Below are 23,349 nucleotides of genomic sequence, written 5' to 3' on the forward strand. Positions count from 1 at the left end.
AAATAAAATGCGTTCCGGGCTTTTTATTATTCCTTTGTGTACCCGTGAGGGTAACACCTGCCATGTACGTTGTACAAATTGCTCGTCATGCAAAAGGGAATCCGGAATAATAATGGCCTTGATTTAATATGCTTTGTATTTCACTTCTAGTGCACAGGTCTATGTAATGTTTAAAAACACGAGCTGGAGTATTTTATCGGGATTTAAAACCGTGAGGCGCGTGGTTTTAGACCCGATAGAACACGTACTGCGAGTTTTTTGAACGGCTTCAAAAACATTCCTGGAAAAGCGTGAGTCAAGAGAGTTCATAACAATGATGCTTTTGTGAACGTTGGAAATTAGCATACGGTTGTATTCGCTTGATGTTGACATGCCCATTGTAGGGTTTTTTTTTTTTTTCATTTAGAATGAAAAACAGCAGAATTAAATGTTGGACGTCTTTGATTGTCTTCTTGCCTATTCTCCTGATCAGTATAAATACCTGGAATACGACAGACGTGTTGGATATATGGGAGGTAATGAAATCAAAAAGGATTACGACCAACAAGACAGAGGAAGGCGGGTTAAACACGGGACTCAAATCAAACTTTTCCAACAACGTAACAAGGTTGAATGTGATCATTCTGACGCACATGAGTTCAGGGTCAACCTTTTTCGGTAATCTATTTAACTTGCATCCAGACGTGTTTTATCTCTATGAGCCCCTCAACAAGCTAAGGATGACAGTTTACGGTGATCGCTGTGGATTAGGTGAGTGGAATGTTCTGGATAAGAAAGCAGAAAAATCCTACAGGCTTGATTTTTTCAACTTGCTTGGGGACTTGTTTACGTGTAACTTCCAAAGAGAAAAGACTATTGATTACCTATTTCCGGATTGGTTGAGGAGATCGAAAGACTACCTGGCATGGCAAGTTGGCCCAAAAGGAAATTTTACCAGGGAATCAGTCAGAGAAGCTTGCAAATCACGACGAATTATAATCGCAAAGATCATGCAAACTCGACTTCCAGGAGAAATTGGAGTACGTGAACTTCAGCAGATCTGTAGCTCTCAGCCCGATACGTTTAAGTGTTTGATAGTTCACCTTGTCAGAGATCCTCGAGCTGTTACTTCATCTTTAATTATCAACAAGTTCTATATGCCAAATGGACCGAAAAAGAAGTTGATTGTCACAAGAAACGCCTGCCAGGAAGGAAAAGAAATGATAAGACGCCATTCAAACATTATGTGCTCGCAAATCGAAGAAAATTTGAAATACGTAAATGAAGAGTGGTCAAATTGGTTCAGAGGCCGCTACATTCTGATTCGTTACGAAGATACTGTGAAGGATTTGATAAGAACAATGCAGAAAATGTATAACTTTACAGGTTTGCCCATGGTTAATTCAATTACCAAGTGGGTTGAGAAAGGTATTCGCCCCACTGGCATTACAAATCGCATCGCCCCTTTTGTCATTTCTAAAAGTGATACGAAGAGAATTGAACACTGGAGACCTCGTTTGGAGGCCTCCCAAGTATCGGAGTTTGAAAAAGGGTGTTGGCCATTGATGTACATGATGGGTTACATTGGTATCAATGGCTCTGTTCGCGTCCTTCGTGATGGCAATCTGAAACTTTACACTGACGAGATGCCATTCCCCTTCAATCACTAAATCAGAATGCCTAGGTACAAATTGAACAAATGCTAAAATTCCTTCATGTTCATTCGATTCGTGAAACAAAAGAATTAAAGGGGAAGTATTACGCAAATTTGCTGTCATTTTAAAACCCAAAAATGTTTGTCCGTCAGCAGAAACAACAAAATAATTGTCAAGTTTGTTATAAATTATCACTCTAGTGCAATAAAACTGTCAATTAGTGCCTCTGGCCAGAGACAGAGTATGTCAGTATGGATTGAAAATTGAAAAATCTTAGGCTAATGTTTTTCAAGTTCTCGCATTTTTGTTTCCAAAATGCGCTAGAACAGATCACGAGTTGTTCCTCTCAAGAATTGAGTTGATTTCTTTCCTCTTGCCATTCTAGAATTATTTGGCAGCTGATTGATGGTCTTATTTCATCATTTTTAAAAAAAGATATCAAAAACCCCATGATACTTCCCCTTTAACTACGGAAAACCTGTACATGTAACGCTATAAATTTGTTCTATGACTCTTCCTTTACCAAAGACATTACTGCTTTTTGATAGATATTGCGTTAATTTAAGCGTTCAACGAAAGCCAAATTCGTAGGCCAATTTCCTGCTCCTACAGTCGGGAGGTAAGATGGAACGACGATTTCAGTGGCCTTTAAATCAGAATTCCATAAAATTATAGAACTTAGACACTACAAGTAATCAACCTTCAAAACGTTCAAATTTTGGTTTTGGCCAATGAATTTGAAATTTTGTGGAAAAATTTCAAACTAGTGCTCAAAAAAAGTAAAAATCACAGTCAAATAAATGCGTTACCTATGACAAACTTTGGGTAATAAAATACGACGCCCAGGCATAAACAAAATAAAATTCTAACTTTGAAGTGGATAACTTATTGTCAGCGGACCACCGTTTCTGTTTATATCATACCGATTCCATACAATAAGTATTGAAGCTTATGCTTTCCAAGAGCCATCAACATGCAAAAGAAGACCCAATTTGACTTTTTTTTTTGCGCTGTGCTGCTTATTTGCGATTTTGTCTCAAATTAGATTTACTTTTAATAACAACTTTAGATGAATCAGTGATGAATAAAGGATCTTTCCTGATCCTTTTTTAATAACTTTAGTGAAGGCCTACTTTTTCAAAAGGTAGGGACGACAACAGCCCAGCGAAGGAGGAAGGAGGAAGCGAGGCTGAATTTGCCTCTGTTTCGATAAAAAACATCAGTGCCTTTCAAAAGTAGTAAAAACAAGTAAATAGAAACGTTTTAACATAAGAACACTGGCATCATTTTCGTATGAGAAGCAGTGAGGTTTGTATCAAAACAAAGTGATCATGAACTCCAGCCTCACTTTCTGTCAAAGGCGAGATCACCAGACACCCAACTTTCCATCTCGGATTCATCTAAAGAAATTTCTAAGGGCAAATCCTCACACAAATCAAACAAAATCGCAAATCAGTTGCACAGCTCGGAAAATCAAATTCGCTTGTTGTATACGTTATGATGTTTACACAATGTAATATTCCTAATCCTCGCAGTCCTGACGTAGACGAAAACAGAAGCTCATTTGTTTGGCAGACGACGGAGAGAACATTAAATTAGCTCAGTTCATTTAGTCGGGGAACAACAATTCGGGGTTAAGCACTGATCTACACTATGATTAACTCTCTGAAAATGCGACCAATATATAGACTCACACTTGTATTCTTTTGCCGTTGGCTTTCTTGGGTTTAATTATCGTTGGTGTTGGAAACAATACTATGACTGTTTTATTTATGGCGAATATTCTACCTTATTGGGATAAAAATATTTAAAAATTCAACGGCTCACTCTTCTACTTTTTTTGTGTGTGTGTGGTATTGACCTAGTGCTGATCAAACAACGTTTTGTCCAGGTATGAATTTGGTACGGGGGATTCGATTCGTTTCTTGGGAAACTAATCTTTTGATCAATTAGTTTTAAAATGGGTTTTCCCCAGATACTTGTAAACAATTGACAAAAGAAAGAATGCCAAGACTTTTCCATTAGGAACTAAATTGTTTTTTGTTTTGCCCGAGGGACATGCAAAATAATAGCCCAATTTCGATGTATTAAAATTTAGCCTGAAACAATTAAAATCACTGCGAGGCTCCACGAAATAAATTGTAGAGTTAATATGGGTTTATTCCCCGGAGCCTTGAAGTGATGTTTATTGTTTCAGACTGAATGTTAATATATCGAAATTGGGCTTTTCTGTCGCTATAAGTTTCTTCATGTTTTGTTGTCGGGACAATTTTGTTGTTTTTCTCGTATAGTACAAATTGGTTTTTTTTTGGTAAATTCAAAGTGGAGTTTACAGACAAAAAAATACATATGCTGTGCGTAGTGGAGTCTCGTGGACAAACAAAGTGTCCAATTTAGTCATGTAGGTAAGAAGCATTCCAATGTCACCAGCAATTAGGACTGGAAAGGAAAGTAAACATCTGATTCCGCCACTGGAGTCTGTTACATAACCTTCCACATAGGGTAAGATGGGGTAACTGCTGAGCTACAGGGAAACTCATGAAGATTAGACCGTTTACGCTTTAAAGAAATATTTCATGGAACTCATATGCACAAAGTCATACCCTTTATTCACCATTATGTCTTGCGTCACATTTTAGTATTTTTTTAACATTGGTTCCCATGCCACCTTCAGTAAAAAGCAAAAGTTATACTCGATACTGAAAGTCTATCCAGATCAGCCCAGGTTGGCTATAATTCCGTTCTTTTACCCAAAACATTCCATTGAAATACCACAAGACCACCAGACTGCTGAACATCTGCAAATAGAAACATAACAAATGATAACAACAACGCTATTTTAAAAGTGTCGATTTAATTTAATAAAGAAATAATGTGTAACTTTAATCAGTTATTAGTGTCGATGTTATTTAGTAAAGAAATAAATAATGTAAACAAACATAACTATATTTAGTTATCCAAAGTGGCCGGGGGGTAAGGAGGGGAGGGGGGGGGGAGTGGGTGGGGCTAACAAGTTGGTCATTTACAATTAGCGTGGCCAGAGACTTGAACTTGGGATCCCCGGTTTACAATTCCGCGCCAGTGACCACTCGGCCACGCATAGTTAAGCTGGGTTATAGTAAAAAAGCCTCTACATTCTAGGTTAATCAGAGATACATGCTTGATTTAAGTTGTTTGAGCAGCTACTACTATACTAGGCTGGCAACGAGAATGTCACAAACAGGATTTAATGGAAAAAATGGCCGTGCTTGTGAGTTATCAAATTTTACATCACGCATGTAAATTTCTTCGCCGTCCTCTGCAGAACGACAACGAGAAATGACCAGATTCAAGATTTTGTGGAGCACATAACGGTAACTTTTCGTTCTCTGCATGTCTTAACTCAAACGTCGTTCCTACCAATTCTGTTCCTGTTCAGCCACTTTGTACAAGTTGAACGAATTGAATAATCGTGAACTGATTGATTGAAATTTATATTTTATAGTGACATTGGTGTCGCTATCGTGTTTGCAGGAAGTCCCTCTTGCATCTTTCCTTAAGTACCTCGTACAAGTTGAGACAAATATGCTTGGAAAGTGGTTTTGATGGCCAGTTACACTTCCTCTTCCATTGATCGTGTTGAGATACCATTTCCAAACATTTTTTTAGGAAGAGCATTTGTCCATAATTTTAGGGAAATATAAAAGATACCATACAAGTCGTCATTTTGACAATACCTTATTTGGGACACCGCTTCTTTGCGCACTTCTTCTTCTTTGATGCACTTCCCTTGCAGTTTTTGCCGCCATTAGCGGGAGCAGGATTGTTGCAGACGCGCATTCTGGTCTGTGTTCCCCCGCCACATGTCTTGCTGCACTTGGTATACTTAGACCACTTGGACCAGTTCCCGTTAACTAGAAATATTTTATATGAAATAAATGTTCACTTTTAATTTTAAACATGCATGAAATTTTGTTTTGCAGCAATTTTGCTGCTTTTTGGTCAAAACTGCTCAAGTATTTCCCAAAGAACTTGTTTTTTAACATGAAATTGCTCTTACAACACCAGAAAAAAAAATTAGGTTTTTCTCCTAGGAAGAACAAACCACAATTGCTGTCCACCATCATGTTTTTATTTGTTTTTAAGCCAATAAACGAACTGGTCAGCAGCTAAAAAACATGGTGGACAGTGAATTTACTTCAATGTGATGGACTTATCTCGTTGCATGGCAACTTTCATTAAACTCTTCTAGCGTTTTTATTACAATCAAATTGGTAAGAAATGTTTAACCTTGCCTCGTGGAGAAATTTCAAAGCGATAGTTATTTCATTTCTTGATTTGTTGCTAACATTTGTTGATGACATGTTCGATGGAAATGCGGTCGTGTTAGTCGAATGTCACAACTTTTATCTCTCACTTGTGGAACAGAAACTGGAGTGCGGCCAAATGTTTTAACAGATTTTCGTAGATAATGGATGGAACTTTCCACTGATATGTAGAAGAGCCTGTGAGTATGAGCGTCTTTTGCACCGTATTCCTTTGAACGTGGACTAACACGCTGTTGCGATATTAGTGCTTAAACTAGATAGACTTTGTACCCTCAGATTTATTACAGTAATTAGAGCCCATGATTGCGATTCATCTCATTGTAAACGTGACTGATCATTGTTTATAACTAGCGAATTAGGAGGCTTTGAATAATCTGTAATCTCCAGAACTAACGGCTGGAAGTCTTTCAAAATTCACGATCACGCCAGTGTGTTTCGAACACAGACCGGAGTGCGAAAAGTTCGAATCACAAAATTTTATGAAAATTAAATTTCTCCGTTGGTATTTCATATTTGGTACCTACTTGCCAAGAGAAATTGACGAAAGAATTATCAGCGGAATCTATTTTTTAGATAAAAATTCAATATGATGTTCTAAGGGATAATCGCTCTGAACAGCAGTTTCTGTGCACTTGTAGGGTTATTGTTAAAAAATCTAAACCATCGTTTTAACTACTCCATTGAAATTAATACGTTTTTTTGACTAAGAACAGTGACCCTCAGTCATCCTCAGAGTCATGTGGTGAGAGTATGAGACGTTATAATTGCCCGTGTTAAAGATTGTCAATTATTCTTGGAAAGTTCTCCGTTGTAACCGCAAAACAGCCTTGTACACGCCCGACCAAGTTTCACTTGAGAATGTTTCTGACAATTTCACTTGTTAGTATGCAATAAACAATGTCCTCTTCTTAAGGTTGAGTTACCTTGACAAGTATTCTCGTTCGATGACTGTCATGCCATTCTTTCAAAAGAGAGATTTATCAAGGTAAAAAATTGACGCATTTTGTTGTACTGACAAAAACTAGATGTTGGTTTACACGCTCATATTTTGCCCACTACACTGACAAATGTTTCCTAGAGGACTTTGTCATTTTGGCAATTTTTTAGACAAGGAGGCTTTTGAAAGAAAACAAACTTGTATCAGTGAGCATATTTGGCTACCCGATAAGTTTCGGCCTAGATAAACAACTGCTTTGCCTATCGGGAAGAACAAGTAAAATTGCCAACGAAAAACATGACAAGTGCTTTCGTACTTGCAAAGGAAAATAAAGCTTTGTCAAGTGTAATGTGCAAGAAACTTATTATCTTGAGTACTGAAGTAAACGTGTTTTATTAAACGTTCTTCCTTTCCAGACCCTTGCTTCTACCCCAGTGGGAGGAACTTTTACCATCCACGTCTGATATACATGCGACTGTTTCGATTTTCAAATGTGTTACAAAATAAGTACTATTAAGTAAATTGCATTTTCAACAATGCCAGAAACTAAACGCTACCTGGCTTTGCTCCGCCTCCTCCGCCTCCGCCTCCTCCCCCACCTCCGCCGCCTCCTCCTCCCCCGGCTCCTCCTGTTTCTGTTGAAGGAAACAAAAACATTGTTTCAATCAACGAAAATACGGACGCATGGATTATCCTATAGAGAGATTCTCCGGGAAGGGACGCTTAAGAGGTACAGTCACATCAGGCTTAGTTCAGTGGAAAGAATGAAGGGGCGAGGGTCTTTCAACTACTATGCCCGTACTATTTTTTTGTTTTTGTTTTTGTTTTTTAATTTAAAGTAACACATCTTTAACAAATTACATGTATCACAAATTGTAAATTACAATGACAAAGTACTCTGCTATGGCCTCCGATATTACAATATACATTACTTATTTACACCAGGTGTTACTTTCATACATTAGGAAAATGAATAAAATAAAGTAATTAATTAATTCTGAATAAAAAAGCAAAAAAAAAAAAGATTTTAATCTTTATGTTTTTATTATTATGCTATTATTAATTATGCTATTAAAATAGCATGTCGATTGGGGAGTAGGAACAATTTTTGATCTTAATTTAATATAATAAAAATACCTTAGTCTGTAAAGTTTATGAGAAGCATAATCACGTTACTAGTATTTTTTCGGTGTTAAATTACAAATTTTCAACTTTGTATTTATAATTGATTCTAGTGATAAGTTCGTTTAGTACAAGTGGACTGTTCTTTAGTTTACTTACATACACATAGAATTTCATGAAAAGGAGGGTGTAATTGAATTTTCTCACTAGCTTCATGTATGTTGGCTGCTTAAAGGTGGCGAAAAGCGTTTCCTTTGTATCTGGTTGAAAGTTGGAAACATTCTGAGTGTTAAACCAATTAATGACTTTGTTTGTAAAGGTTTTTGTAAATTCGCAGTCTACAAATGTGTGATTTATGGATTCTGGCCACTACAGTAAATGCAGTCGCTGTCTGTATTTATCCCATATTTGAAGAGTTCTTTCTTTGTGATGACGAAGATGACAAAGATGGAAAAGAGATACTTCAATAGACACAGAAAATTGGACAGATGTTTTTAAAATGGCTTTAAAAACATGCAAAGAAAATAAGTTGAAAGAATTTCAATTCAAATTTATTCATAGGATCTTGAGAGAAGGGAGTTTCTGCAGACTCCAGTTGACTTTCAATGATGGTAACTTTTTTAACTCGTTAATAAACGGCACCAAACCATTCGACTTCTTTGGGAACAATTTCGTGTGGTTAGTCAATTTTCGTATAATCCGCTGATATCATGGCAACCTAATTTATACAACACCTTTTTAGAAATTTTGTTTGCCTTAACTCAACTATTTTTCTTTTCGTTTATCATTTTACTTCTTTGGTCAATTTTGGTGGCTTTCTCAAAGTTTGGGGAAATCTACAAAGCCAAGATAGACACCAATTAGAAATCATGATGTGGAGCATCTCCCGTTGCGCATCTTTTAGAAAACATCGCAGGAGGTAGTTTTATCCTCCAAGACTTATTGCTATAGCTTTGAAACTCACATAATAATTAAGAGGGAGTGCTCCCCTTAAGAGGGATTACTGCACTTATTATATAGTTCATTGCTTTTATTAACACTTTGTATATAGTTTTTATAGTTTATCTATATTGTAAACAGCTTTTCTTATTATATCCACATTGTTATTACTTTTTATAGTATGTATGCATTGTAATTAGTGTATTTAGCGCTTAGGGCTCCTATTGATAGCAGGGTGCTTTTAAGCTCCTGAAGGGACTACCCTGAGCTTTATAACTAAATAAAGGTGCCTAACTGTCTGTCCCCAAGCCTCTACAAAATCCCACCTATCTGTAGAGTAAGGCGCATTGAGTTGTGATGTTAGAGCCTCTTTTACTACTTCTTTGTAAATAATAGTTTATATGAACCAATATTCTTTTCAGAAAATGCTTCACAAAGCCTCGTTTCCTCTCCCACCTAGCTAGGGAGAATGAATTATCAAATCGTTTAAACACGGCCTCCAAGGAAAGCAGCATTTATTGTTTTATTCTATTTTATTTTTACTTTTATGATTTTAGTTAGGTAGATAGATAGTAAGTTGATAATGATAATTTTGTAGCTGATGGAATTACCGTGTCTAAATAAAATTATCATATCGTATCGTATCGTATGGACAGACCTTCATCCAGACATTTTCAATAGAGGGCTTCCGAATGTTACTTTTAACGCTCTGGGGACAGAAGTATTTCCTGCTTATAAAGTGAAGGGTTGGCGCCTTTCACGCTTATCAGTCTTTCCCCTAAATTTCTAAATTTCTAAAATCTTTCACACAATAAGCGCCCTCGAATGTTGACAAGCATTGTGCAAATTACATATTGTAAAAAAATTTACTTACGGCATGTAGCTTTTTGGATTTGGTCCACCGCTTTCGCTAGCTCATCAAAACTCGCGGCACTCACTACGTCCTTGGGATTCCCTGCGATTGTTTCAAGCTCTTCGAACTTAATCTCATTTCCAATACCAACAGCAATTCGGTGGACATCTTCCTTCTGACAATTTCAAGAAAAATCAAGAATGAAAACGTATTATCCTCAGGAAGTTTACATTTTGTCGTAATTCGATATTATTACAAAATATGTTGGGTGACGTGTTATTAGCTACTTTCTATTCTATAATAAAGAGAAAAATGGTTAGATGAAGGTTATTATATCAGAAACATTTTCCTTGCGTTAAAAAGTGTTGCCAAGGTGAAATCTCATGCCACTCAGTTTGTTTTTGAAATTACTTATTATTTTATAACTATTTAACAATTATTCCACGAGCGCGCGTTGGATATGAGATGATAGATAGCCAACGAGGCGCGTAGCGACGAGTTGGCTATAATCATCTCATATCCAACAAGCGCAAGTGGAATAATTGTTTTATCAAAAACAATCAAGAAATATTCTTAAATCTTACTGATTTCGCTGCGTAAGAATAACCAGCAGACAATTTAATAGACGCCATTTCTCGGCCATGGTATAATGGCTCATATACCATGGCCGCTAAGCCAATCAAATCACTCGAATTGCATTATACAATGATTGAGTTTTTAATAATAATTTATATATTGATAGATGATAAATAGCCAACGAGGTCCTTCCTTTAACCAATAACCGCGAGAGGAAATCTGTTTTGTTGAAACAACAGTAACTACAATAAAAAAGCAGAACTTATTATTATCCAGAAAACAGTTTAATGGCAGCTATCTCTCCGGAACAGGATAATGGCTTATGGCTCAGGACAGATATCCCATAGTCGCTAAGCCAATTAAAACTCTGCAATTGTGTTATTCAATGATTCCGTTTTCAAAATACTCACCTCAAGTGCTGGAAGGACCTCGCTATATGGCCTCGAACTTTTGTGGGTCGCACCATCAGTTAACACAATCATGACATTAGGCGACTCTGGACGGTCTCCGTTCTTGGTATTAAACACTTCCTTACCGACCACATCCAGTGCGTTATCAGTCCGTGTGGGACTACCCAACTTGTCGTTGGCTATCATGTCATCCAGAAGCTGGCCCAACCCTTTCTGGCTTTGATATTTTGCGTCATCAAAACTCACCCGAACTTCCCCGTCTTTGTGATATGTAACAATTGAAACACGAGTTTGGTCAGGACCGACGTCGAACTTTGATATGAGCGTGCGGACGGATTCCAACATTTTGTCATAGTTTTCTTCTCCAACACTCTTTGTTTGGTCTATTACAATGCTTAAATCCAGCGGAGGGTTTTCGCAGACAGGTTCAGCTGAAATTTCATTTGAGATAAAATTATTGCAGCCCTTCTGGCCTATTTAAAATTAGCCTGACAAAATTCAGGAACTGTAGCTGGGATATTTCAATTACAATTTTTGTTTTCTTTTCAATTTCTGACCATTTCACTATCTTTATAATTCATTCACTCAACACCTTGAGGTTTTATTAAACCTGTAATATCTTAAACTTGAAGAATCTAGAAAAAAATTCTAAATAAGATATTCAGATAAGAAAGTGACAGTGGGTCAAAGAGATTTTAAACTTTTTTCTGCATGAACCTACTTTAGTGGCCTTAGATCCCATGAGTCTCCTGTAGCTCAGTGGTCGAGCATCCTAACTAGTAATCGGAAGGTCTTAGGTTCCAGTCCTGAAAAGAGCACTCGGATTTCTTTTCTTCGAGTATGCCTGTGTCAAGTACTGAACAATACATTATTCTCAAGAAAGTTAAAGTAGGAAAAACTGGCATTTTATTCAGTGTGTCTTCTCTCTATGCGGATTATTATGATTCAGTCCTTACTGGAAAGCCAGTTCAAAGGGTTCACACGATAGATCCATAAGCATAAACTGATCATTTTTTAATTGCATACTTAAATTTGGAAAACATGACTCAGATGAGGCTTTTTACTTCCCACAAAATGGACCATAGTGCAGTTAAATCTCTGTACGCGGGATGCCACCAGAACCAGTTGTATCTCTCCAGAAAACAAGTGCGATTCGGTTTGGACTAGCCAAGTCTACGATGACATTCACTTTGCCAACAGTCATTCGGTCAGTCAATCTGTCACTTAATGAATCACTAAACGTGTCAAAGCAATTTTTTTAAAATACATATCAAGCAATGTTAAAAAGAAACCTACGGCATTCATCTGTATTGCACTTCTGTGTTTTCTTTGCTGGTCCCAGCTCACTGCAATCCTTTCCACCTTTGGATGGCGGGGGATTGGTACAGGTTCTTGTAAGTGTCTGTGTTCCTCCACCACACGTCTTGCTGCATTTAGAAGCCGACCAATCAGTGTATCCACCGTCAGTTGCTATAATTAAGGTTGAAGAGGGTTTGAAATGTTCTGATTGTGTTCATGGAAAACTTCCAGTTTAACTGATCATCTTAATGTCTAACCGTCGCAAGTCTTATAACTGTTCTATGATCTAAAGATAAAAATGGATTTCACCAAGAACAAGTAAACCACACGCTACCTTGCGAAGCAAAATAATGTTCGGTTGAGTGTTACATGCTTTATTGAATGATTGATTGTGAGCCAACCAGCCATTCATTCAATCACTCTCAGTTCTTCAGCCAACCATTTAGTCAAGTAGTCTATTTTTTCGAGCGTGGCTATCATCAATGACATGACATTCAGATATCTCACGATGATTTGTTAGAAACTTACGGCATTCGTTTGTGTTGCACTTCTGTGTCTTCTTAGCTGGTCCCAGCTCACTGCAATCCTTTCCCCCATTGGATGGCGGGGGATTAGTGCAGGTTCTTGTAAGTGTCTGCGTTCCTCCACCACACGTCTTGCTGCATTTAGAAGCTGACCAATCAGTGTATCCACCGTCAGTTGCTAGAATAAAGGTTGAAGAAGTTTGAAATGTTCTGACTGTGCTCGTGATAAACTCCCTGACTAAAATCGTGTCACTATCTAACCGTCGCAGGTCTTATAATTACTGCAAACATAAAAATGGATTTCACCAAGAACAAGTAAACCACAGTACCTCGCGAAGAAAAATAATGCTCGATTGAGTGTTAAATTGAATGATTGATTAATTGATTGATCGATTGATCGATTGATCGATCGATCGTGGGCCAACCAGCTACTCATGATCATTCAATCACTCTGTTCTTCAGCCAACCATTTAGTCAAATAATAATAATAATAATAATAATAATAATAATAATAATAATAATAATAATAATAATAATAATAATAATAATACATTTTATTTAGAGAGGGTGGCACGGAGTAGTTGAGGTAACTAATAAACTTGTGGCCCTCTATCTAATTGAGTGTGGCTATCATAAATGACATGGCATTCAGATATCTCACGATAATTTGTAAGAAACTTACGGCATTTGTTTGTATTGCACGTCTGTGTCTTCTTAGCTGGTCCCAGTTCACTGCAATCCTTTCCACCTTTGGACGGCGGAGGTTTAGTGCAGGTTCTTGTAAGTGTCTGTGTTCCTCCACCACACGTCTTGCTGCATTTAGAAGCTGACCAATCAGTGTATCCACCGTCAATTGCTAAAATAGAAATGCGAAAGTTTTTGCATGCACTGACGAATTTAGAAACACCTGGTTCTTATGAAATTAAATAATGTAGCCTACATAGGATCCTCTGGCAATAACAATTACTTAAAAGTACATTATGGAACGGGCGTATAACACTAATAATATTTTACTGAACGATTAAAAATTGCCTTTTTGTTAAAATGCAAAGGTGGATTAGGTGAATTTCCTCTATTCTTAAGAAAACGACAGTTATTCGTCAAAATTTACCCCTTGATTAAGAGTGATGCCATCAGAGTAGCTCTCATGCCTTCGCGGTCCGGTTCATCTTCATGGAAATAACTATTATTTTCCTCCAATCATGACATCAATATTTTGGCCTTTCTGCGTGTGTCGCGAAAATGGAGCAGGGGTCGCATAAAAACATTTCGGGTTACCAAAAAGTGAAGGCAAGCTAAAATGTGGTAACCCTCCAAAGAGAATTCACGACCATGGTAAGGTATCATAGTGTTGGCAGGCTACCACATGTACAGCTGATTGATTGAGGAAGCATATTCCATCTGCAGTGGCGATATATTTGTGTAAAATAACATTGAGGTGGATATTTTTTTATACTGAGAGTGGTTTTTCGTTTTTGTCATAGGTGGAGAGGGACATACAGTCTCCCTTTCAATTCCTAGCACAAACAAGTAGAGGTGTGTTTCTAACTATGAAATTGAATGCTTGAGAAACGTTCACTGTACATGTTATGCAGTGAATTGCGTTAGCTTGAAATGTACCATCCTTAGAAAATTAATATAAGAAAGTTCCCAAAAGTAAAAAGATAGAAACATATATTACAATACTTACGGCATTCATTTTCATTGCACGGAACTTCCTTTTGAGCTGGACCCAGTTCACTGCAATCCTTTCCATCGTTAGAGGGCGCGGGATTGGTACAAGTTCTTGTGAATGTCTGTTTGCCTCCTCCACACGTCACACTACACTCAGATGACACAGACCAATCACTGTACCCACCATCAACAACTTGAAGGGTTGAGATAAAAGAACACTGGTTATGTAGAGGCAAATCACCGAGGACAGACTTGGCAAACAGGCAGATATAATATTATTTATATTTCTGAGATTTTGTATGAGAAGATACCATGACGCAGGGTGAACTAGGCTGGAATTTTGTTGGATTTTCGTCTCATTATCACGGTAGGCCAGGTAATGAAAAACTGTGGCTTGTCTTTGGTAAAAGCGAAGATAATTTTACAGTCTATACCGCCAGGTCATTAGACGGTCGACTTACCTTTAAATGGGTGGTAGAATATTTATTTACCTCAGAGTTGCCCAAGGTAGATTAAATTTCATGAGCGATTTTCTATCTTAAAGAAATGCCGAGGTAAACTTTAGTATCTGATTTGTTAAATGCTTCTTAAAGGAAATAAGAGGCCGAAACTGAACACTCAAGCTGCCTCTACTCATGCCAAACTTTTTGTGTAAAAACTGAAGGTATAAAATTTGCAAAAAAAAAAAAAAAACAAGAAAAAGAAAAAAGAGTCGTCGAAACGTCGGATCTTCTTTTCGTTAATTTACATCTTAAAATGTTTGCTGGAGCCAAATAATCACTGAAATTCATAATGTATGGGGAAATGATTCTAACATGTTAAACTACTTTACATTGGCACATTTATCCACTGTTGAGGAGGAAAGTGCTGTGCTCTATGTCTTTATGGAGCTCTTCTTGACGGTTGATGGAAAAAATTATTTACATTGCAAAAATGTATCCCGTCTTTGGACGGTTAGGATGAGGGTGCTTTTAACGTGCTTATGTCAATCTGTTGGCATTTTTAAAGAAAAAGAAAAAGGAAAAACAAGAAAATCAGCCAAAGGGCGTAGAAGAGTCAAATTGAATATAAATTTCCGCTAAATTCACTGGGAAATTGCTGCGCAAAAACATGATTGAACAAAGTCTCGTGGGATCTTGTTATACTGACCCCTCTGTTGAGGATTTCATAGCCGGTAATGGTCGCCAGCCGGGAAACGATCGAGCGATGTCGCAAAAGCGAAGCATTTCGAACGAGGCACGAATTGCCGAGAGAATTTTTACCGTAAGCTACGGGTGATGCGCCCACAGTCATTGAAACATGCGGCTTTGTCTGCGCCCTCAGTGAATCAGCCGGAAACAACAAAATTACTTACCACAAGCCCCTTTTATTATTTCATCAAAACGATTGGCAAGTAAGGAGAAGTCTGCAAACAGGAACACTTTTCCCTTGCTACCAGCGATCTCTTTCATTTTTTCTTCTCGTTTGTACACTTGTGCACCAACTCCAACAACATTGACACTCACACCTTTGGCCTGTTAAAATTAGAAATCCAAACATAAATAAGCCAGCGAGTAGTCAACTGGAGCCAATGTTAATGTTAATGTTAAGATCTTCTCGATCATTGCGACGCGGCTCACGCTCTTTTTGATGCGGACACCACAATCGAGGATGATAATGTCTCATTTTAAAATTATCTTCATTAAATTAAAGCTTCCGCGCATGTCAGTGAAACATACCCACTAAACAAAAACTAAACTGCGAGCTCACAAGTTAGCGGTTAATGCCCCTGGGAGTCTACAGCTGAGAGGACAAGTAAATCCAAGTTCATTCCTATACTCGTTTCATAGCATTCACTCGTAAAAAATGAAATTAATCATACTTATTAAAATCACCTCTAGTGCGGTGGTCGATTGTATAAATGGGATCCATGGCTTTGTATCCCATTTTCCTTTCAAAGGCAGTCCATCAGTAAAGACAAGAGCGACATCCCTGGCATTTGATCTGTCTCCACCTTCAGGGGTAAATAACCTAGTTACTGCAAGATTTAGAGCGAGATCAGTGCGGGTTCCCCAGGCTTTTGGAACGTACTGAAATTTTTCTGTCATCAAACTTTTCAAGCTTGCTTTGTTGTGGTAACTGGAGTCTTTAAAGGTGTTAAAGACTTCTGCTTCGTTTCCAAACGTAACAACAGCAAAATGACTTCCGTCTGAAGAGACTCCAACTTTGTCCACCAAAGAATGAACAAGTGTAGTCAGTTGATCACGTTGTAGTTTGGTCATGCTCTTTGATACGTCGGCAAGAATAGCAATGTCCATCCTGCCTCGACATCCACCTTAAAGGACGAAGAAAAGAAACGGAAAATGATCTTTTCAGGCTGTGTATCCTTTGCAATGGTATCTTTGGTATCCTATGTCTCCTTTGTTAACACGGTGTCGTGCTTTGTTTTTTTACTTGGGAAAGAAACTCAGTTTTAAATTATTGCTCCTAGTACTCACAATTGTTTGTCCATCGATTTCAATGATGGCAATTCAAGTTGTCCATTCCATCTGTTATGAGTCGTCAAATGGCTCACGAGACCAGTGTTAATTTTACAGAAATGCGGCTCACTTAGTGAGAAGGGGAGTTCGATTACAGTTTGGTGTTGTCTTTGCAGTTCTTTAGTTTCCCCTCGCTTTGCACGGCAAAGACAGTTTGACTCCTTTATCGACCTTCGGGCCGATAACTTTTAGTTTCTGACCATCAAGGACAGGCATAGAGTTAGTCGAGGTCATGAAACCACCACCTGCATGTTGTTTGGTTAACAACATTTATTTGTGGCTGGGAAAAAGTAATCTGCTAATTTTCTTTATTGATTTTTTCGTTCCATTTAACTGTCTTACTCTTCATACTCTTGCCTTTGATTTGGGTCATCGAATTATATCCACCGTTGAAAAACTTCAATAATCGCAGGCTTCGACTTCAGATGATAAAGGTGCAATCGCTTTGCTAAGCTTCAAAAAGAGCATCATATATCGTTATCGTGTATACAAGAGAAACTTAACTCACCACATGGTTGCTCGTTACAGGAAACTGTCTTTGTAGTTGGAGTACAGCCCGAATTTCCTGGTTTACATATTTTAGTAAGTGTCTTTGTTCCTCCTCCGCAGCTCACACTGCACTCGGAAGAAGACCATCCAGTTTCTAGTTTGGTGAAAATGAAGAAAAACTCATTAAAAGCTGACTTCTTAACATGTCTTTGCCAAAGTATAATCCCACGGGGTTTAGCTCGAATTGTTTCGAAATTGTGTTAATCATGTGACTAATAACACCCATGTGAATATTAATAAAATAGTGTTTTCAACAATTACGCATGATCAACTCACTAGTTATTGAAATGGCTGTATACAACGGTAAATCATAGAGTATTCATATTCGTGTTCCTAAATTCGTAAATAATACAACAAGTATAAAAAGGTAAATTATCGTGTTCGTAAATTCGTAAACTTGGCTAACTCAAGCCTGCAATTTATTAACTATTTATTATTAGTAAAACAAACAACGCCAAAAATTTACATCTGAAAATTTAACAAAGGCCTTTCTAAAAAATCCCTGAGGTCCTGTGCAAGTAGAAATTAATCACGGCAATTATTCACTTTGTCACTAAAAAGAACATTAATTAATTGAAGTCTTTGTTTGCAAATATTCTTCAAATGAAGACTATTTGGGTCACTTTCTAAGTTTTTTTTTATTTTGCTGTACGTTAGTGCAAGTTTCTCCCTTTTAAGCTTTCGAATTCAGTGCCTTATGTGGTTTGTACTGAGGTGTGGGTCTTACAAAATGTCTCAAATACTTCGATATATGACTTTCTTCCCTGGAAGGCTAGACTTATATAATATATGGCTAATAACAATCATAAAGGAAGTTACCACATGCTCCTTGCATTATGTTCCCGAAATGGCTGGAGAGTATAGAGAAATCAGCAAAAAGGAACACTTTGCCATCGCTACCAGCGATCTTTCTCATGTTCTTGTCTTGCTTGTACACAAGTGGACCAACACCAACAACAATAATGCTCACATCTTTAGCCTAGCACAATATTTAATAGATGTATTTTTTTTTTCAGTCAGTGACACAGACATACTCGGAAGGAAAAAGAAACTCCGAGTTCTCCCAACAGAAGTCGAACCTATGATCTTCCGATTACTACTAGGGAAGAATCCGCCGCCCCGACCACAGAAGGCAAAAAAGAGTCTTGTTTAGGGAGGTATGCCCTCCCCCCTCCCCCCCCCCCCAATACCTTAAAACGCAGTTACTGTTTCATTTGGATATTGTTGAGTAATAGCTTCCATCTAACCGAGAGAGACATTAAGGCAGAGGTAGAGAAACACAGAGAGACCAAGACTGACAGAGTGACAAACACAAAGAGGCAGGGAGAGTGAAAGAGAGTAAGAGACAGACACAATTGCAAGCAGACAGACAGTGATCAGAGGCTGACAGAAGAGACAATTAAGTAAATATAATGGACTACCTGAAGTAACTCAGTTGACTGCTCAAATGGGATGAAGGGCTTTTTGTCCCATTTACTGATAAAAGGCATTCCATCAGTGAATACAATGACAACATTCTTGGCATTTGGTCGGTCTCCTCCTTCAGAAGTAAACAGCCGACTAAATGCAAGATGCAGAGCAATATCTGTACGGGTTCCCCAGGCTTGTGGAACATATTTAAATTTTTGTTCCATCAAACTTTTCAAGTTCTCTTCGTTGTGGTAAGTTGAGTCTTTAAACGTGTTAAAGACTTCTGCTTCGTTTCCAAAGGTGATGACACCAAAGTGATTGCCGTCAGAAGAGACTCCGAATTTGTCCACCAAGTGACCGACGAGTGACGTCAGCTGAGCGCGTTGTCCGGCGGTCATACTTTTTGATACATCAGCCAGGATAGCGATATCTAGGATTTGATCACATTGACCTATATCGAAAAGCGATAAATTGGAAAAAAGGGAGAATGTTTCACAATTAGTCACAGAAGTGGAGGTTCATATCTAAATAGGCGGTGTGGCCGAGTGATTGGTTCGAGTCGGCTAGCTGACAACTAGCTGGATTTGTTGCACGATAGTCCCCTGTTCAATACCAGGGCCACCCAAATCTAACAGTGTACGAATAAATTTGCTTTACCTCTTTTACCCACCATTAGTCATGCTTAAGTTAATATTGTTCTTATTTGGTATATAAGTTGATAGACACTCCAAATAAGTCACTTTATTACTGACCAATTACGGAAATGTCTCGCGCGACGTCCAGGACTTACCCGGAGATGAATAGCAAATTTTTCGGCAGTTTGAGTAATGAACCAGAACACTCGAGAAACGCTATCGATTGGTCGTTCATACATGCTTGAAAGTTGCCTAAGTGATTGCTTATACATATTGATCTTTTCAGTTTTGTCTTTCACACTAGACAAATTTTGGACTTAACACCTGATCCTTATGCTCGCCAGTTTTCTCCCGATCTGTTAAGGATCATTCCCATGGTAAATGTCTTTGCATGTAAATATGATTTGCCCAAACGGATTAGAAGTGGCCGAAAATTTATCCCATATCAACGAAAATATTTAGCCGAAGTTTTGATGTGGATGACGAAAACGTGAGTTCTTGAAGCGACACTGAAACACGCGAGGTTTTTTTTATAGTTTTGTTCCCGAGAGGGTTCAGAATGATGCGATAGAAAGAAGAAATGTCTGAGAAGAGAGAGGAAAGGAAAAAAGAGATTAAGGGACCTTATGTTTTTATATTGGCTACTTTTGGAATTTTCGAACGAAACAATGCATAAACATGACTTGAGCGGTTTTGTTACAAAAAATTCAGGTAGATATATAAGAAAAAAAGTACTAACCTTTCACTTGGCAGGTGTCTGAAAAAGGTGAGCAGATTTAAAATGAGATCAGTTACAACGACTTTTAAAAATACAAAAACAAATTGTCAGTTTAAAATTTAGAAGAAATAAAAATGGTCTGCTTTCACAAATTTTCTCTCCTTTTAGTCTATTGTATAGTTTGTTTAGATATGCAGCTCCAGTAAATATTCTTTAATGTAAAAAAGCGGGTGTGAAGTCATCTTTAATCCACAGAAAAGCTAAACCAGATAAATGAAGAATCTATTCACTGTAGCATATTTTTAGGTAGATATATTAAAAAAGCGGTGAATGAATATGCAAATATATCACTTACTTAGAGAGAAACCAAAAATGGTAATTATCAAAAGCCACGAAGTCCTCATCATTCACTGCAGTGAGCACCAACCGCCCCTACAAAACCAAAAGGTGGAATTTTGAATTTTCGAATTTTCCAATTTTGTCTGTTAAGATAACTTTGTCATAGGCAATCATCATTAGTAGTAGTATTTAAAACTAAGCTTAAGACTTATCTGTTTAAGGATGCCTTGATTTGAAAATTTTTACAATTTTATTCTGCGTAAATTTTTTCAAATTGTAATTGCAAAGTGCCATAGACAGCGTGGATTATGGCTCTGAAGAAATGTATTTTAATTTTTACTTTTTTATAAATTTTAATTTGAACTCCGACCTGCCTGATAATATAGGTAACACTTAGAAGAGCACAACGTTCTTGTGGCCTTTTCACAGTTTTATAAAAAATATAAATAACAAAAATATGGTCACTTTGCGCGCAAATAGACTGGTGTAAACACCCCTGGGAGAAGGTTTTGGGAATTCAAAGGTACATAACTCTCGGCTTCAGCGTCAGTTCCCCAGATGTTTACATTAGTAAGCGGGTCATGTCACATGTAGTACTAGTGTGGGGGTCGATATCAATCCCTACCATCGCCATTGGTTGCTAGGATTTGTTAAACTTCCTCAAGACCTCTGAAGATTATGCAAAGACTTCAAAGTCGGCTTGCGAAGCCAACTCAGAGAGCCCATAGCAGGAGATCTCCAAGCTTGAACGAAGAAACGAATTTTAACAAAGCTTTTTCAAAGACAAACTCAGATATGTTTTTGATTTATAACTACATTTGTTTTCTGAAGTGTTTCGTAGGGTTTAAAACTCCACAGAAACATTATTTCGTATCAATTTGTAATGAATTGTTTTCGACCATTATGCCACCCTTAAAAAATCCAACGCCCAATTTACACGCCTTTGTTTGGCCCGCGTTGGGCCGCGTTGGCTTCGCTTTCGAAGTGTCAGTAAGTGGTCGAAACTCGTCATATTCAAAAGAAGGTTATCATTTGATTTTTAGTTTTTGAGTGTTTATAATCATAAGATCTATTTTTTTTGTCCGCTTTTTTCAGGTATTGGTAAAAAAGCGTAATGCATGCACGCCCCTTCTTGTTACCTGTTTGGCACAAACACGTTCTAGTAAAATGTTGCACAATTCACGGTGAAGAAGGAAACCGTCACGAAAAGGTTTTCTGCTCATACCAATGAGTTAACTTCGATTCGAAGTTAACAGGCAGACATCATTAAGTATTTTACTTTGCACAATCTCTTGAAGCATTTCAGAAAGGATACTGCATTTTCCGGACTACTTTACGATAAGGTATCAAAATTTTGTAATGTTAAGGAAAATCTATGTGATTGTTTGATCCATTTTGTTTTAAAAGGTTTGGGCAATGGAAGAGCTAGCTTCCTTTCCTAACTACGTTAAAAATTTTCCTTCTTCTGTTTACAATACCTTTAACTGAATAATATTTTAACAAACACAATTTGACTTTTTTTATGGCCGGCAACGCGAGCTGACTTGTACGATATTTTATCCAACCGGAGTTAAATTTACATCAAAGTAAAATTGTACTGTTCCTTTTTTTGTGTGTTTTTGCTTTAGCGGGTGAGGAAAAGCAAGCTACGCTTTATTTCTGGTGCGCGCGTTTTTAAAGTAACAAGCGTAAATTTGAATAATCCTTAATTTTCGTTAATTATGATATTTTTCTTGTAAACTGTTACTTTAGTGTTACGCGTAAAGCATATCATACAAACTCTTACCTCAAAAACTCCAAGAGGCCGCCTCAGCGTGAATAGGCCCGCTTGATAAACGGCTATATATAAGCAGTTATGCTTAATCAGGCTTGTCTTTTCAAGCCTTTACGCTATGATAATCAGATATATACAAATTTCGCATTAATATTCTTTTGTGATGAGACAACGCCCGCTGTGACAAAGGACCAACTTTAAGTTTTATCTGTATTTTTATTATAATTTACATGAAGAGATAGTGTGCAAAAAGTGGATCGAAGTACACGATTATAGTTGATGAAAGAGCGACCTTTAAGAAAATACCTTCTCGGTAGTAGGGTTCTTGTTCCATTTATCGCCAATGATAAAATTTAAATCCCCGCAGGCAAGCAACGATGTATAGGATTAATTCAGTAATATGATCCAGTAGCGCTCTCGGTAGATTTGAATATTCGTACTAGTTCAAAAGCATTTCGTACATGTACGTAAAGTTTTTCGGTCATGTTCTGGGGCTCTGAGTATATTACGATAAGGAACTTTAGCACAGCTGTCGCTTTACAGGTTAACTAATTTCGCTATAGAGTTCTGTTCTGTTTCTTCGTTATTGTTATACACAGTGACAAACCAGTAAGCCTCTTACAAACATTTAACTGAAGGGAGGATTTCGGGATTGGTTGTTGAATTCTCTTTCCTGAATTGCGGCATTAAGTATTTCACTGAGCTTGCCCTGATTTTCCATTTCATTGTTTGTTTTTCTTTCTTGCTGGTTTTGGAAGCTTACCTTTCCCCTACGTCAGACAGGATCAGTTCACAAGTTTCATGATAAATTCAAGTTTTTCTTTTTAATAAATTTTAGATGTCATGTCAACTTTTCGGCATTTCTCCTTTTTTATTATGAAAAAGTTCTTAAAAGCAGCTGCTCTAAGAAAAAATTTAGAATAGTAGTGTTCTCTCATTTCGTGAAAAATGAAAAATAAGTTGTACTCGAATTGAACTTTTCTTTCCTCATCCAATGCCGCTTTATTTAATTCCATGTTATTATGATGTAATTGTACAGAAATAATCAGTTTTCTCTGGTTTAAATTGTTTTTTTTTGCTGAGCCCTTTTCTATTGTGTAGGGATACACCTGTTTAAAACAAGGTGACAC

At 37.4% G+C, this 23,349-nt stretch overlaps 2 protein-coding genes across 3 annotated transcripts; one reads left to right on the top strand and one right to left on the bottom strand.

The window, feature by feature from the left end:
• Positions 1 to 518: 518 nt before the first annotated feature.
• On the top strand, positions 519 to 1,649 carry LOC146466257 (carbohydrate sulfotransferase 5-like). Its single transcript, XM_085127624.1, has one exon. It carries the CDS (start codon positions 519 to 521, stop codon positions 1,647 to 1,649), a length of 1,131 nt encoding a protein of 376 aa, XP_084983750.1.
• A 2,568-nt stretch (positions 1,650 to 4,217) lies between these two features.
• LOC146466258 (uncharacterized) lies at positions 4,218 to 22,329 on the bottom strand. 2 transcript variants are annotated; one of them, XM_085127563.1, is made up of 17 exons: positions 22,232 to 22,329; positions 20,462 to 20,538; positions 20,128 to 20,145; positions 18,765 to 19,204; positions 18,163 to 18,322; positions 17,303 to 17,437; positions 16,150 to 16,589; positions 15,630 to 15,789; positions 14,292 to 14,468; positions 13,284 to 13,457; positions 12,606 to 12,779; positions 12,075 to 12,248; positions 10,779 to 11,209; positions 9,814 to 9,967; positions 7,436 to 7,513; positions 5,351 to 5,527; positions 4,218 to 4,432 (listed from the first exon to the last, which is right to left on the bottom strand). In XM_085127563.1, exons 2-16 carry the CDS (start codon positions 20,511 to 20,513, stop codon positions 5,352 to 5,354), a joined length of 2,943 nt encoding a protein of 980 aa, XP_084983689.1. In that variant the 5' UTR covers positions 20,514 to 20,538; positions 22,232 to 22,329; the 3' UTR covers positions 4,218 to 4,432; position 5,351. The 2 variants fall into 2 exon arrangements, with proteins under 2 accessions (XP_084983689.1, XP_084983690.1); XM_085127564.1 differs by lacking the exon at positions 12,075 to 12,248.
• Positions 22,330 to 23,349: the final 1,020 nt, after the last annotated feature.

Source organism: Pavona decussata, unplaced genomic scaffold (assembly GCF_977016875.1).
Source record: "Pavona decussata unplaced genomic scaffold, jaPavDecu1.1 SCAFFOLD_149, whole genome shotgun sequence".
In the NCBI taxonomy this organism is placed as follows: domain Eukaryota; kingdom Metazoa; phylum Cnidaria; class Anthozoa; order Scleractinia; family Agariciidae; genus Pavona; species Pavona decussata.